At 36.5% G+C, this 14,965-nt stretch overlaps 1 protein-coding gene across 8 annotated transcripts in view; it reads left to right on the top strand.

Annotated features, from left to right (window-relative positions):
- Nucleotides 1-14,965, top strand: part of CASK (calcium/calmodulin dependent serine protein kinase) — a 386,526-nt gene that overhangs the window by 62,638 nt on the left and 308,923 nt on the right. For all 8 annotated transcript variants that reach the window (XM_029240361.1, XM_029240363.1, XM_029240356.1 and 5 more), the window contains exon 2: nt 12,591-12,703. In XM_029240361.1, coding sequence (XP_029096194.1) covers nt 12,591-12,703 — 113 coding nt within the window. The remainder of the gene's footprint in view (nt 1-12,590; nt 12,704-14,965) is intronic.

Here is a 14,965-nt window from a genome sequence, read left to right as displayed (position 1 = left end):
TTGAGTTTATCTTCTAATATAAATATTGGGTTGGCCAAAAAGTTTGTTTGGGTTACGGAAAAACCTGAACGAACTTTTTGGCCAGCCAATGCATGTAACATAATATTGCATATATATTACATAAATTAAATGCACATACATATGTGTGTATTATGCACACACACAGTCGATGCTCATTATTTGTGGTAGTTATGTTCTAAAAAGTTGCCATGAACACTGAATGAGTAAATACTGAATCATTTCTCCTAGGTGAGATGCGGGGTTAGGTTCCTGTGAGCCTCTGGTCATGTTTTCTTCAACTAATCAATACATAACCTGTTTAAAGACACCTTATTTCATATGTATACTTGATTCATTAACATTGAACTCATGACCAATAGCCCTATAATTTATGCCTGAATGAAGCTTACCCAAAGTGTATTTTCTCCGTAAGACATGCCACAGCCTTCTTGCACTTAGAAACACAAGAGAGTACTTTGGCAGTACACTTCGGGGCCATTATAAACAGTGAAATCACCAACAAAAAACACAAAATGCACTAATTAAATGGCAAAAAGGACACTTGCTTACAGTGAGAGCTGAAACAAGAAGGCAGAGCATCACCTTGTTCAACCTCAGCTGGTAATGTGTCAGGTGACTCAAAAGTTTTACTGCTATGCATGTGTCCGTGAATCACTGTGAAAGGGCTGTGAATATTGACTTTGGGGTACAAATAAATTTTAGTAAGTGACTTAACAAATACTTAATCTGCAAATAATGAGTATTGACTGTCAACTATGTTGTATGTATGTATGTTTGTGTGTATGTGTGTGTGTGTATGAGTTTGTTTTTGGTCTTCATTTCCCCCACCCTTATCTTCCCTTTGGTTAATTGGTTGTTCTTCACGGTATCCTACATCTGTTGTAGTACAGTGTGCAATTCATTATAAATGTGATGAAGCTTCTAGGCCTGTGATATGGACAGGAAGTTCACCTCATTTATTGAAGGTTTCCTCATATACGATGTAAGTTTTTGTCTGTAAACCTCTCACAGGGTGAGAACTTTACATTATAGATGTCACTCCAAAATTTACATGTAACAACTTAATGTATATTAAATTTAGTTCAATTAGATGTAGAATTACAATGAACATAATCGATACTGACTTTATGTTTGAGAATGTAAACATAGTTTTTCTTCATTTATATATATCAAGTCACTTAAAATAACTTATACAGATATTTTAAAAATTAAGACCTCTCTCTCTTTTTTTTTTTTTTTTGGCGGTACGCGGGCCTCTCACTGTTGTGGCCTCTCCCGTTGCGGAGCACAGGCTCCGGACGCGCAGGCTCAGCAGCCATGGCTCACGGGCCTAGCCGCTCCGCGGCATGTGGGATCTTCCAGGACTGGGGCGCGAACCCGTGTCCCCTGCATCGGCAGGCAGATTCTCAACCACTGTGCCACCAGGGAAACCCAGGACCTCTTTTGATTAGCAAGATCTTAGGGATGTACCCTCAGCTGTTAAAAATGTTATTTTTACCTGGGAAATATATTTGTGGAGGAGTGCATAAAGTTTATGTGTGTGCACGCGAGTGTGTGTATTTTAAAGAATACTAATGAAATGAAAACCCGTGAATCCATCATCCAAGTTAAGAATAGAATATTACTAGTACTTTTAAAAGCCACTGTGTGCTCCTTCCCAGTCACAATCTCCTTCTCCCCATAACCACTATCCTGGCTTTTTTTTTTTTTTTTTTTTTGGTACGCGGGCCTCTCACTGCTGTGGCCTCTCCCGTTGCGGAGCACAGGCTCCGGACGCGCAGGCTGCGTTTGCGGACGCGTAGGCTCAGTGGCCATGGCTCACGGGCCCAGCTGCTCCGCGGCATGTGGGATCCTCCCGGACCGGGGCACGAACCCGTGTCCCCTGCATTGGCAGGCGGACTCTCAACCACTGCGCCACCAGGGAAGCCCTATCCTGGCTTTTCTACTAATGATTCCTTTTGGTTTTCTTTATAGCTTTACCATCTATGTATATATCCCTAAACAGTATATTGTTTATTCATTAAAAACTGAGTAGCAAGCACAAACTTAGCTGTGTAAGGAAAGGGCAATAATACCACTATTGTGTGAAGACTCAGATGAAGAGAAGCTGAACAGAACCTTTTGTTCACAGTCTGGCTTCAGATACCTGAGAGCATATAGGAGCCCTTGCTGGCAAGTCCGTTGGCAAAATCCCAAGTAAATCCCAGAACATGGAGCTCTTCACAGGCAGGACATCCGTGCTATAGTGCAGTGCTGGGTACTGAACATCCAGCAGGAGTGCGGTCAGGGGGCATGCACTGCTCTGCATTTCCTGCTTTTCAGCTCACCGAGCTTGCCTCCCGCTCAGTTATTCCTGAGAACACTGCTGTGGACTGAAATGAGAGTCCTCTGCTGATCGAGGCAGCAGAGAGGAGCAGGAATCTCATCAGCCCCTGGTCAGAAAAAGCAAAACAGAGGAACCTGGCCCCAGATTACGTGGTTCTTCTGTTTTCAAGTTAAAGAGCTGATCAGTGGCATTGGGAATCTTTGATGGCTCTCTAGTTAACCTCTGCTCAATGCTTAGCTGGCAGCCTGAGATCTCACTCTCTTGTATTCTTGCGTTGAATCTCCTGTTTGCTGTCCCTTGGCGTCCTTTTTTACTAGTATACTCTCTTGTTCTAGCAAACACATCCTACAATAATTTCTTCAGGAAGTATGCATTGCAAGTAATGTATTGAGCTTTTTCATGTCTGAAAATGTTTTTTTATTATTGATTTTTCTGACAATGTAGACTTTAAAGGTTAGAAATATTTTTCCTTCATGATTCTGAAGGTGTCGCTCTAATGTCTCATTGCTTCTAGTGTTGCCATTGAGAGATCAGAAGCCATTGCAGTGCCTGATCCATTGTGTGTGAACTATATCATCCTCCCCTCCTTGAGCACCCTTACCCCTACTGCTGGAAATCTGAACGTTTTGTAGCCCATAGGGTTCTTAAATTTCACAGTGGCATGTGTGGACATGTGTCTTATCTATTTTGCTGAGTACTTCATGGGTGCTTTTCTTTAAAATTTTTATTTTATATTGGGGTATAGTTGATTAACAATGTTGTGTTAGTTTCAGGTGTACAGCAAAGTGATTCAGTTATACATATGCATGTATCTATTCTTTTTCAAATTCTTTTCCCATGTAGGTTGTTACAGAATATTGAGCAGAGTTCCCTGTGCTATAGAGTAGGTCCTTGTTGGTTACCTATTATAAACATAGCACTGTTTACATGTACATCCCAAACTCCCAGTCTATCCCTAGCCCCCTTCCCCCTGGTAACCATAAGTTCGTTCTCTATGTCTATGAGTCCATTTCTGTTTTATAAATAAGTTCATTTGTATATATATTTTTAGATTCTGCATATAAGCAATATCATATGATATTTGTCTTTGTCTGACTTACTTCACTTAGTATGATAATCTCCAGGCCCATCCATGTTGCTGCAAATGGCATTATTTCATTCTTTTTTATGGCTGAGTAGTATTCCATCATATAAATATACCACATCTTTATCCATTCATCTGTTGATGGATATTTAGGTTGCTTCCATGTCTTGGCTATTGTAAACAGTGCTGCAGTGAACACTGGGGTGCATGTATCCTTTCGAACCATGGTTTTCTCTGAGTATATGCCTGGGAGTGGGATTGCTGGATCATATGGTAGCTCTAATTTTAGTTTCTTAAGGAACCTCCATAGTGGCTGTACCAGTTTAGATTCCCACCAACAGTGCAAGAGGGTTCCCTTTTCTCCACGCCCTCTCCAGAATTTATTGTTTGTAGATTTTTTAATGATGGCCATTCGGCCTGGTGTGAGGTGATACCTCATTGTAGTTGTGATTTGCATTTCTCTAATAATTAGCAATGTTCAGCATCTTTTCATGTGCCTCTTGGCCATCTGTATGTCTTCTTTGGAGAAATGCCAGTTAGGTCTTTTGCACATGTTTTGATTGGGTTGTTTGTTTTTTTAATATTGAGCCGCAGTAGCTGTTCGTAAATTTTGGAGACTAATCCTTTGTTGGTTGCATTGTTTGCAAATATTTTCTCCCATTCTGTGGGCTGTCTTTTCGTTTTGTTTATGGTTTCCTTTGCTGTGCAAAAGCTTTTGAGTTTAATTAGGTCCCATTTGTTTATTTTTGTTTTTATTTCCATTACTCTAGGACACTTCAGAAAAGATGTTGCTGTGATTTATGTCAGAGTGTTCTGCCTCTGTTTTCCTCGAAGGGTTTATAGCACCTGGTCTTACATTTAGGCCTTTAATCCATTTTGAGTTTACTTTTGTGTATGGTGTTAAAGAATGATCTAATTTCATTTTTTTACATGTGGCTGTCCAGTTTTCCCAGCACCATTTATTGAAGAAACTGTCTTTCCTCCATTGTGTAGTCTTGCTTCCTTTGTTGTAGATTAATTGACCATATGTACGTGGATTTATTTCTGGGCTTTCTATCCTGTTCCATTAATCTATATTTCTGTTTTTGTGCCAGTGCCATACTGTTTTGATGACTGTAGTTTTGTAGTATAGTCTGAAGTCAGGGAGCCTGATTCCTCCAGCTCTGCTTTTTGTCTGGTTTTCTTATCAATGCATTGATAGGAATTGCATTGAATCTGTACATTGCCTTGGATAGTATAGTCATTTTGACAATATTGATTCTTCCAGTCCACGAATGTGGTATATCTCCCCATCTGTTTGTGTCATCTTTGATTTCTTTCATCACTGTCTTATAGTTTTCAGAGCACAGTTCTTTTGTCTCCTTAGGTAGGTTTATTCCTAAGTATTTTATTCTTTTTGATGCGATGGTAAATGGGATTGTTTCCTTAATTTCTCTTTCTGATCTTTCATTGTTAGTGTATAGGAATGCAAGGGATTTCTGTGTATTAATTTTGTATCCTGCAAGTTTACCAGATTCGTTGATACCCTGTAGTAGTTTCCTGGTAGCATCTTTAGGATTTTCTGTGTATAGTGTCATGTCATCTGCAAACAGTGACAATTTTACTTCTTCTTTTCCAATTTGGATTCCTTTTATTTCATTGTCTTCTCTAGATTGCCGTAGCTAGGACTTCCAAAACTGTGTTGAATAAATGTGGCAAGAGTGGACATCCTTGTCTTGTTCCTGGTCTTAGAGGAAATGCTTTCAGCTTTTTATCGTTGAGTATGATGTTAGCTGTAGGTTAGTCATATACAGTTTTTATTTTGTTGAGGTATGTTCCCTCTATGCCCACTTTCTGGAGAGTTTTTATTGTAAATGGGTGCTGAATTTTGTCAAATGCTTTTTCTGCATCTGTTGAGATGATAATGTGGTTTTTATTCTTCAATTTGTTGATGTGGTGTATCCCACTGTTTGATTTGTGGATATTGAAAAATTCTTGTATCCCTCGGATAAATCCCACTTGATCATGGTGTATGATCCTTTTAACGTATTGTTGAATTTGGACTGCTAATATTTTGTTGAGGATTTTTGCATCTATGTTCATCAGTGATATTGGCCTGTAATTTTCTTTTTGTGTGGTATTTTTGTCTGGTTTTGGTATCAGGGTGATGGTGACCTCATAGAATGAGTTTGGGAGTATTCCTTCCTTTTTCAATTTTTTGGAATAGTTTCAGAGGGATAGGTGTTAACTCTATCCCTCTATCAAATGTTTGATAGAATTCGCCTGTGAATTCATCTGGTCCCGGACTTTTGTTTGTTAGGAGTTTTTAAATCATGGTTTCAACTTCATTACTGGTGATTGGTCTGTTCATATTTTCTGTTTCTTCCTGGTTCAGTCTTGTGAGACTGTACCTTTCTAAGTATTTGTCCATTTCTTACAGGTTGTCCATTTTATTGGCATACAGTTGCTTGTAGTAGTCTCATGATCTTCTGTATTTCTGTGGTGTCAGTTGTAACTTCTCCTTTTTCATTTCTAATCTTATTGATTTGAGTCCTCTCCTTTTTTTTTTTTTTTTTGATGAGTCTGGCTAAAGGTTTATCAATTTTGTTTGTCTTTTCAAAGAACCAACTTTTAGTTTCATTGACCTTTGCTGTTGTTTTCTTTGTCTCTATTTCATTTATTTCTGCTCTGATCTTTATGATTTCTTTCCTTCTACTAACTTTAGGTTTTACTTGTTCTTCTTTCTCTAGTTGCTTTAGGTGTAAGGTTAGGTTGTTTATTTGAGATTTTTCTTGTTTCCTGAGGTAAGATTGTATTGCTATAAACTTCCCTCTTAGAACTGCTTTTGCTGCATCCCATAGGTTTTGGATCGTTGTGCTTTCATTTTCATTTGTCTCTGGGTATTTTTTGATTTCCTCTTTGATTTGTTCAGTGATCCATTGGTCGTTTAGTAGGATATTGTTTAGCCTCCACTTGTTTGTGTTTTTTATAGTTTTGTTCTTGTAGTTTATTTCTAATCTCATAGTGTTGTGATTGGAAAGGATGCTTCATATGGTTTCAATTTTCTTAAATTTACTGGGGCTCGCCTTGTGGCCCAGCATGTGGTCAGTCCTGGGGAGTGTTCCCTGTGCACTTGAGAAGAATGTGTATTCTGCTGCTTTTGGATGGAATGCTCTATAAATATCAATTAAGCTCATCTGGTCTACTGTTTCATTTAAGGTCTGTGTTTCCTTATTGATCTTCTGTCTGGATGATCTGTCCATTGATGAAAGTGGGGTGTTAAAGTCCCCCACTATTATTGTGTTACTGTCAATTTCTCCCTTTATGGCTGTTAGTATTTGCTTTGTATATTGGGGTGCTCCTCTGTTGGCTGCATATATATTTGCAATTGTTATATCTTCTACTTGGATTGATTCCTTGATCATTATGTAGTGTCCTTGTTTGTCTCTTGTAATAGTCTTTATTTTAAAGTTGATTTTGTCTGATATGAGTAGTGTTATTCCAGGTTTCTTGTGATTTCTATTTGTATGGAATACCTTTTTCCATCCCCTTACTTTCAGTCTGTATGTGTCCCTAGATCTGAAGTAGGTCTGTTGTAGACAGCATATATATGGGTCTTGTTTTTGTATCCATTCAGCCAGTCTGTGTCTTTTGGTTGGAGCATTTAATCCATCTACCTTTAAGGTACTTATTGATATGTATGTTCCTATTGCCATTTTCTTAATTGTTTTGGATTTGTTTTTGTAGGTCTTTTTTCTTCCCTTCCTCATTTGTTCTCTTGTCTTGTGATTTGATGACTAACATTAGTTTTGTGTTTGGATTCGTTTTTCTTTTTTGTGTGTGTCTATTGTAGATTTTTGGTTTGCAGTTACCATGAGTTTTGATATAGCAGTCTATATATACACAAGATTGTTTTAAGTTGCTAGTCTTTTAATTTCAAATGCATTTCCAATATCCTGCATTTGTGTTCTCCTCTTCTTACAGTTGCTGGGTTTTATGTCATATTTGTATGTAGATGATTTCCTACCTTTACTTTATGTTTGCCTTTACTGGTTTTCCATTTGTAATTTTCCATTTGTAATTTTGTAATTTTACAAATGGAATTTGTAATTTTCTTGTTTCTGGTAGTGGCCTTTTCTTTTCTGCTTAGAGAAGTTCCTTTAGCAATTTTTCCAAAGCTGGTTTGGTGGTGCTGAATTCTCTTAGCTTTTGCTTGTCTGTAAAGTTTTTGATGTATACATATAGCTGATTTACGTTGTTATACAGCAGAAACTAATACAACATTGTAAAGCAATTATACTCCAATAAAGATGTGAAAAAAAAATCTGAGTGAGAGCCTTGCTGGGTGAAGTATTCTTGGTTGTAAGTTCTTCCCTTGTATCATTTTAAATATATTGTGTTGCTCCCTTTTGGCTTGCAGAGTTTATGCTGAGAAATCAGGTGATGACCTTATGGGAGTTCTCTTGTATGTTATTTTTTGCTTTTCCCCTTGGTGGCTCCTTTTAACTTGGACAACTCAGGATTTAAGGTCTGGGAAATGTTCTTGGATTGAGTTCCTCCCCTCCATTTTCTTTGTTCTTTTGGTTCTACTTTCTGGGAAATTTCCTCAACTTTATCTGCCAGGCCTTCTATTGAGTTTTAAACTTCTTCATATATTTAGTTTTCAAGAGCCCTCATTTTGTCTTCTGAAAGTTCTGTTTTTGTTTCATAGTTATAGTATCTTTCCAAGGACATTAATGGTAGTTGGAAGTTTTTTTCTTGTTTAGTATGTTTCCTCTAAGTTGCTCTTTCTGTTTTGATCTCTGTCTTCCAAATTAGACTCTTCTCCAGATGTTTTGGGAGGTTGGTTATCTACTTATGCTTAGGAATAGAGCAGTGGTTCTTGAGGGACATTTGACAACGTTTAGAGACATTTTTGCTTGGCAAAACTGGCTGAGGGGGTGCTACTGTCATCTCCAGGTAGAGACTGGAGACGCTGTTAGGCACCCTACAATGCACAGGACATCCTTGCACAACAAAGAACTATTCAGCCCAAAATGCCAACAATGCCGAGGTTGGAAAGCTGATTGAAAACTCTGAACTTGTGGAAGGACTTGTTGACTTTGAATTTCAAGGAAGGTGATCTGGTTGAGTGGTTTGAACAATATAACGTCATTATTTTTAGTCTTTCCTTCTGGGCTGGTCACATATTCAATAGAAAATCTTACCTTTCCTGCCTGAAGGGTAAAGATCTAGCTTCTAACATTCCCCCCTGTTAATGGGAAATGGCGATGGGTTGTCTACATTCAGTTTGTGTGTGATCACATAAACCCCTTGCTTTTCATATAGTATCCACTTCTTCAACTGCCTTCTGTCCCCAGTTCTAAGACCCTGTGTTTTACCCTCTCCAGATAATGGACCTCTGTGAGGATGAGGCAGAGTAGTTACCCGGTGGCATGGAGTAGAGGAGGAGGATCTAATACTCTTAACTGCTTCTCTAATAGATTTCACTCAAACCTTGTTAGTTTAGCCCCACCCTCTCTTTATCAGTTATCCGGTGCTGCCAGTTCAGGTGCTTCCTGAGAATTTTGTAGTGTAAATGAGTTTGGTTCTGAACTTTTCTTATTTTCTCCTTGCAATTTGGCGTTTCTATGAATGCTAAGCCAGCTACCATTACTCTATCTGCTTTCTTGCTTTCAAAATTTGATTATTAATTACTATTGTATTCTCTCATTCTCCCAGTCCTTTAAGACATTTTCTTTAGCCCCTTTTCTCTCATTTTAATGGGTTCAGGGAGAAAAGTTAATTTAGATGCATTTGCTAAATCTATCCTATTATCCTGGAGACCAACATATTATACTGTATTCTAGCATAATTTTGTTTAATTCTAGTCACTTTTGATGTGCAGTTGTCCCTCGGTATTTGCAGGGGATTGGTTATAGGATCCCCGCCAATACCAAAATCCATGGATGCTCAAGTTCCTTATATAAAATAGCATATTATTTGCATATAACCCACACATATGCCTCATATACTTCTAATCATCTCTAGATTACTTACAATACCTAATACATTGTAAATGCTTTGTAAATAGTTACCAGTGCAAATTCAAGTTTTGCTTTTTGGAACTTTCTAGAATTTTTTTTCATATATTTTCAATCCATGGTTGGCTGAATCAACAGATGTGGAACCTGCAGATACAGAGGGCCAACTGTATTTACTTTTGGTATCATAATGGTTCAATTCCTAGACATGACCTTTCTTCACATTAATGAAAGCTAGAGGAGATTATTGTGTGTCTGCATAGAGACACAGCTACATTCTTTTCAAAACCTTAGGGAAGTAATAGCAAATATTCAATTGTAACATATTCTAGTTTAATTGACCTTTTACTTTAAAACTTAGTATTCTGAAAGCAGCCAACTGCCTTGAGTAGAACCTTGTGCCACAATCCCAATCAATATTCAGTATTCTTAAAGAATTGGATAAAGAATATAGATTTTATCAAATCTGAAATGCCGTCAATTATCTTATCATTCCAGTTTGATTAATACCCTGGCCAGAATTAGTGGAAATATGAGAAAGATAGTAGTTTATAATGATGGCTTACAACTACCTCTGTCAGTATTCCCCCCACCCCCCATAATTATTCAAGAATCGACTGTACTATAGACTAAAAATTTAAGGATGAAATTTTAAGATTCAAAAAGAGTTTAGGCCAGACTGAAACCTAGGCCTCCTGAATTTTTGCTGTTCCTTAAACTGTCATTCAAGTATAACTAATAAGTGTAATACAGAATTTTTAACATACATTTTATTACACTCTCCTCCCCATTTTAAGATGGGAAAACAAGCCAGATTTTCTTATATCCTGTGTCTTTTTAGCGTTTTGATGAAATAAATATAATCAAGTCCTGCTAAAATTATAGACACTATATACTCATTCAAATTTTTTTCAGTTTCCACTGAGTTTCCAGTTGATGGATTAAATCCCAAAAAAAGTTAAAAGAGTTTTCAGTGTCTTTTTAGTGTACTAAATGGTTCACCTTTTCTAACCCCCTGGATGTCACTGAGAGACAGATCTTTGAAACTCTTTACTCGTGACCTATCTTCATGTCATCAATACTTCAGAGATAAACTCATTTTCTTTGCCTCACATTATAAAAGTAGCCTAAAGAACCAAGGATTTGGTTCCTTTTTTTCATTCACAGACTTAAACACGTTTTTGGTGTTGTTTTTTTTTTTGTATCAGTATTCCCTTTTTTCTTGATTCTTCCTAGCTTTCTTCATTCTACTATTACTAAAAGGGTTGGGGGAGAAGCTATGTTTTCTTCCTCACTTTTGTTCAAACAGGAAAAAGTAAAGAATTGACTCTCTTGACCAAAAATGATCCCACATACAGATCTTGGAAAGTATCCAAAAGGTGTAGTGAATTGAAGCATACTACACAAATGTATATATAAATAGAGTCCCAAGGGTTTAATGTGTGTACAAAAACCAATTACACTAAACATTTCCTGAAATTACTTGCTATTGTCAGGATAAGTAACCACAAGTAAGACATCCAGATTGAGAATGAAAACATTTGTGGGAGTCCTGACTCACATTGTTATATTGTCTTCTCACAGAGAAAAGTCTTTGAACAGTTTTGAGTGATTATCAAAAAGGTCCTTTTCCTATAGAGTTCTGAAAGGTACGCTATTACCATTTCTTTTCCTTCCAGTTTAGCTTTGTTAGGTTGCTTGAAGAGAGAGACTTGAAACTGTAGTGTAACTGATGTCCTGATGATTGATAGTGGGATGAAATCAACTGATTCATATGATCTCAGAGAAATGTTTAAGTCTAGGTTAGATTATATTTGTTTGCCTGTCCTCTGAAAGAATAAAGACAAACTTACACTTTAAGGCAAAAGTATCATAAGTGTCCTACTGTAAATGAAGAACTTTTCTGTCTTCTGATTGACCACATGCATCCAGGTGTACTGTTTCTACCTGTAAAAACCAATGAGAGTGTTTTGTTTCCTGAGGAGGGGGGAAATCCATACATGTATACATGTACATGTGTGTGTATTTAATAACTTAAACCATACTAGCCTTCAAATAAAATACTACAGTATATTGCGATTGCATTCTACATTAATCAGTAGTTGATTCAAGCATGTTGGATTATCTTTAGTTCAGATACTTATTTGATAACTATTAATCACAAGGAACAGAGTGTGTGTTTGTGTTTTTAATGCCTGGGACCGGGCATTGTTATTTTATCAGTCATTACAGTTGATTCAACTGTATGGTCAATATTGAGAGCCACCGATTTCAATTGAGGAGAGGACTGGGTAAGAAAGTGACTGGACCACTGGTTTTGCTAGTAGAAATTACTTCCTTTCCTATGGCAGTTGAGAATAATGCTAATTTGAAGTTTGAGGAGGATGAAGGATTTCCCTGTGACTTCACGTGAGACTGTAGAGGTTGTTGGAAACTAAATCATGTAGGGCTTTCTCTTTGTGAAGTGTCTATTTAAGTCTTCTGCCCAGATTTCCTTGTAGTATATTTTCTTATTTAAGAATTATTTATGTATTTTGGTTCTTGACTAAATACATGTGTTGCAAATACCTTCTCTCTGGGATTTTAAGCAGAAACATAATATCAGATTTTCATCTTTAAAGCATCACTTCAAGAATGAATGGGAGAAACAAGTTTTCAGTGGTCCTAGTAGAAACTGGTAGTGGTTTAGACTACAGAATGAGTCATGCAGAGAAGTGGACAGGATTAAGAGATATTTGAAATAAACTCAGTAGGACTTGTTAGTGAAGATTAGATAAGTGATGGCTAAGATGAGAGAATGATTTAAGTTTCTGGTTCAAAAGGTAAAAGTTGTATACACTACCACTGTGAACTGTTATTTTGTTTAAGATGCTGATAATATGTAGAGAAAATTACAGAGATTATTTGCCTTGAATATAAGAACACTATCTCAAATTTTTAAAAGTGATTTTGAAAGTAAATTTGTTTCTTATTTTTCTGGTTTATCAACTTCAAATAAATAATTACCTCATGAATTATAGAAAAATGTGTTCAAAACTATATTAAATTCTATTTTGAAAGCTATGGCTATAGTAGACAATGAAATATGAATAAACTGTTGAAAGGAAATAGAAACTTAAGAAAATCAACAAATTAAACTTGGATTTTTTTTTTTTAGGGGTCCCTTCAGTGTTGTACGACGATGCATCAACAGAGAAACTGGGCAACAATTTGCTGTAAAAATTGTTGATGTAGCCAAGTTCACATCAAGTCCAGGGTTAAGTACAGAAGGTAAGAGATGGATTTCAAGTAAGTTATTTGATGTCTGGCTTTATTTCATTTCCAATCCATCTATCAACTTAACCTTCATCTGGGGGTGGGGAAGCAGAGGGTGTAATGTAGTGGGAAGTGGGTGGAGACAGTTTAAATTCCATTCTAGTTTGTCAGATTTCTAGAACATAGTATTTGAAAGATAGCTAGATTTGATTAACAGTGTTACGAAGTCATCTAGGATTGCTATTGGCCTATGTTTTTTGAATAGAAAGGAAGTAAAATCTGAAAATATATTTTTTAGGATCTAACTTGTAGTCCTATAGTATAGAACATGGGATGGGAAGGGTGAGAAGGGAAATAGTGGCACAAATATAATCATTGCAGATTCAAAAGAAACTAAGATGAGTTCCCTTCAAGTCCATAACTTATTACCCTTAGGATTGTGATCTAATAGAACTAAAAGACTAATATATCACATATTGCTTAAGTCACTTATGGTGTATATGTGTAAATTTGAAAGATCAGTACTGCTAGGACTTGCAGGACTCAAAATTTTGTTTCAAGACATTGATATGGCTAATCATATTTATGTATAAATATTTATAAACAGTACAGAAAGATTTTAAAAGTTTTTTTTGTTTGTTTTTTGCTGTTTTAAGCCATAGTTCCATGTAGCCATGATTCACATATGGTCGCACTTCAGATGGCACAATTATTATTTGAACGTTTCTAATTAGCCTGTCTTCTGTCTTTAGACTTTTTCGCAGTCCAGTAAAAGACATATCCTTCTTAAGTCCTTTCCTTCTTAATCCCAAGAGCAATGCAGTTAATAGTTTAAATTGGAAAAGCTAAGGCAGAGTAGCCTATTTATATTTTATCCAGTTATCTTACTTTAAGAAGTAGAAGCCCAGATACTGTGAGTTCCAAGTTAATCTATTCCTGCAGATCCCTTTTCAGGATCATTACTTTTAAATACTTTTTTGAAACCTTCTAAATTATTATTATCCATATACTGAATGTAGAAGATTCATAGAAGTTGTTACAAAGAATCAATAACTGATTTTTTTTTTTTAGTGCTTTAATCTTTCAATTCTTAAGGTAAGATTTAGGGATTTTATATCTTACGGTTTCATATTTTGGAATTGGCTATTATTACTTTTGAATACAAATTATTTTATAAATTTAGCAGAATTTAAAATTCACTTCTAATCAGGTTTCACCACTATATTATGTTTGCTAAAACTTTTTAACTGCATTTAAGTTTAATATACTGTATTTGATTTTCTGTACCTCAGTTGTCAACTAATTTTAACAAAAAGCTTTCTGAGTACTTAGGTAATTTTGTATAAACCTAGTTCATTAAACATATAGATGTGTTGAATCTTTATTTCTCTTAAATGTTTTGATACTGTTGATGAATTTAGTAAGATTTCAGTTTAAAATCACAAGTCTAAATCAATTACTCAGTATACCTATATTATGTTGATTTTGTTTATCAGTATACCTAATTCTGAATCTACAGACTAAAGACATTTTTTATGGAGACAATTAATTACTTTCTCAGTTATCTGAGGTTCTTTCTTTTTTTTAAAAAAAAAAAAGAAATTTATTTATTTATGGCTGAGTTGGGTCTTTGTTGCTGTGCGTGGACTTTCCCTAGTTGTGGCGAGTGGGGGCTACTCTTCGTTGTGGTGTGTGGGCTTCTCATTGTGTTGGCTTCTCTTGTTGTGGAGCACGGGCTCTAGGCATGCGGGCTTCAGTAGTTGTGGCGCACAGGCATAGTTGCTCTGCGGCATGTGGGATCTTCCCGGACCAGGGCTCGAGCCCATGTCCCCTGCATTGGCAGGAGGATTCTTAACCATTGCGCCATCAGAGAAGCCCTTGGCTGAGGTTCTTTATTGACAGATTTCTTCAGCAAGGAATCTCTGTAGCTATAGACCCAGACTGCCAGGCTGAATCTCATTTATTGTCACGTAGCCAGGGAGTCAAACACCAAACTTAAAAAGATGGGGTTGGCGTATCATCCATGTCTCTGAGGTTAAGTCTTCTGAAGTTCACTCATTTGTCGCTTTGGCATTGCTTTGAGTATGTAAATGTCTTCAAGTCCTATTCTGAAGACAAGACTAGGGCATTTCATTAATCTTATATGGTAGGGTCACAACCTATAGATATTAAATGATATCCAATTGAATTCTGCATATTACTCATGACTTTATCTGGTTTTGATAAGGGTTTGATGTTATTCAAATGAAAATGTGCAATTGTTCCTTTATATTTATG

Source organism: Monodon monoceros, unplaced genomic scaffold (assembly GCF_005190385.1).
Source record: "Monodon monoceros isolate NGI ecotype Baffin Bay Population unplaced genomic scaffold, NGI_Narwhal_1 Super_Scaffold_22, whole genome shotgun sequence".
Lineage (NCBI taxonomy): Eukaryota > Metazoa > Chordata > Mammalia > Artiodactyla > Monodontidae > Monodon > Monodon monoceros.
This window is presented reverse-complemented; position numbering and strand designations above follow the sequence as displayed.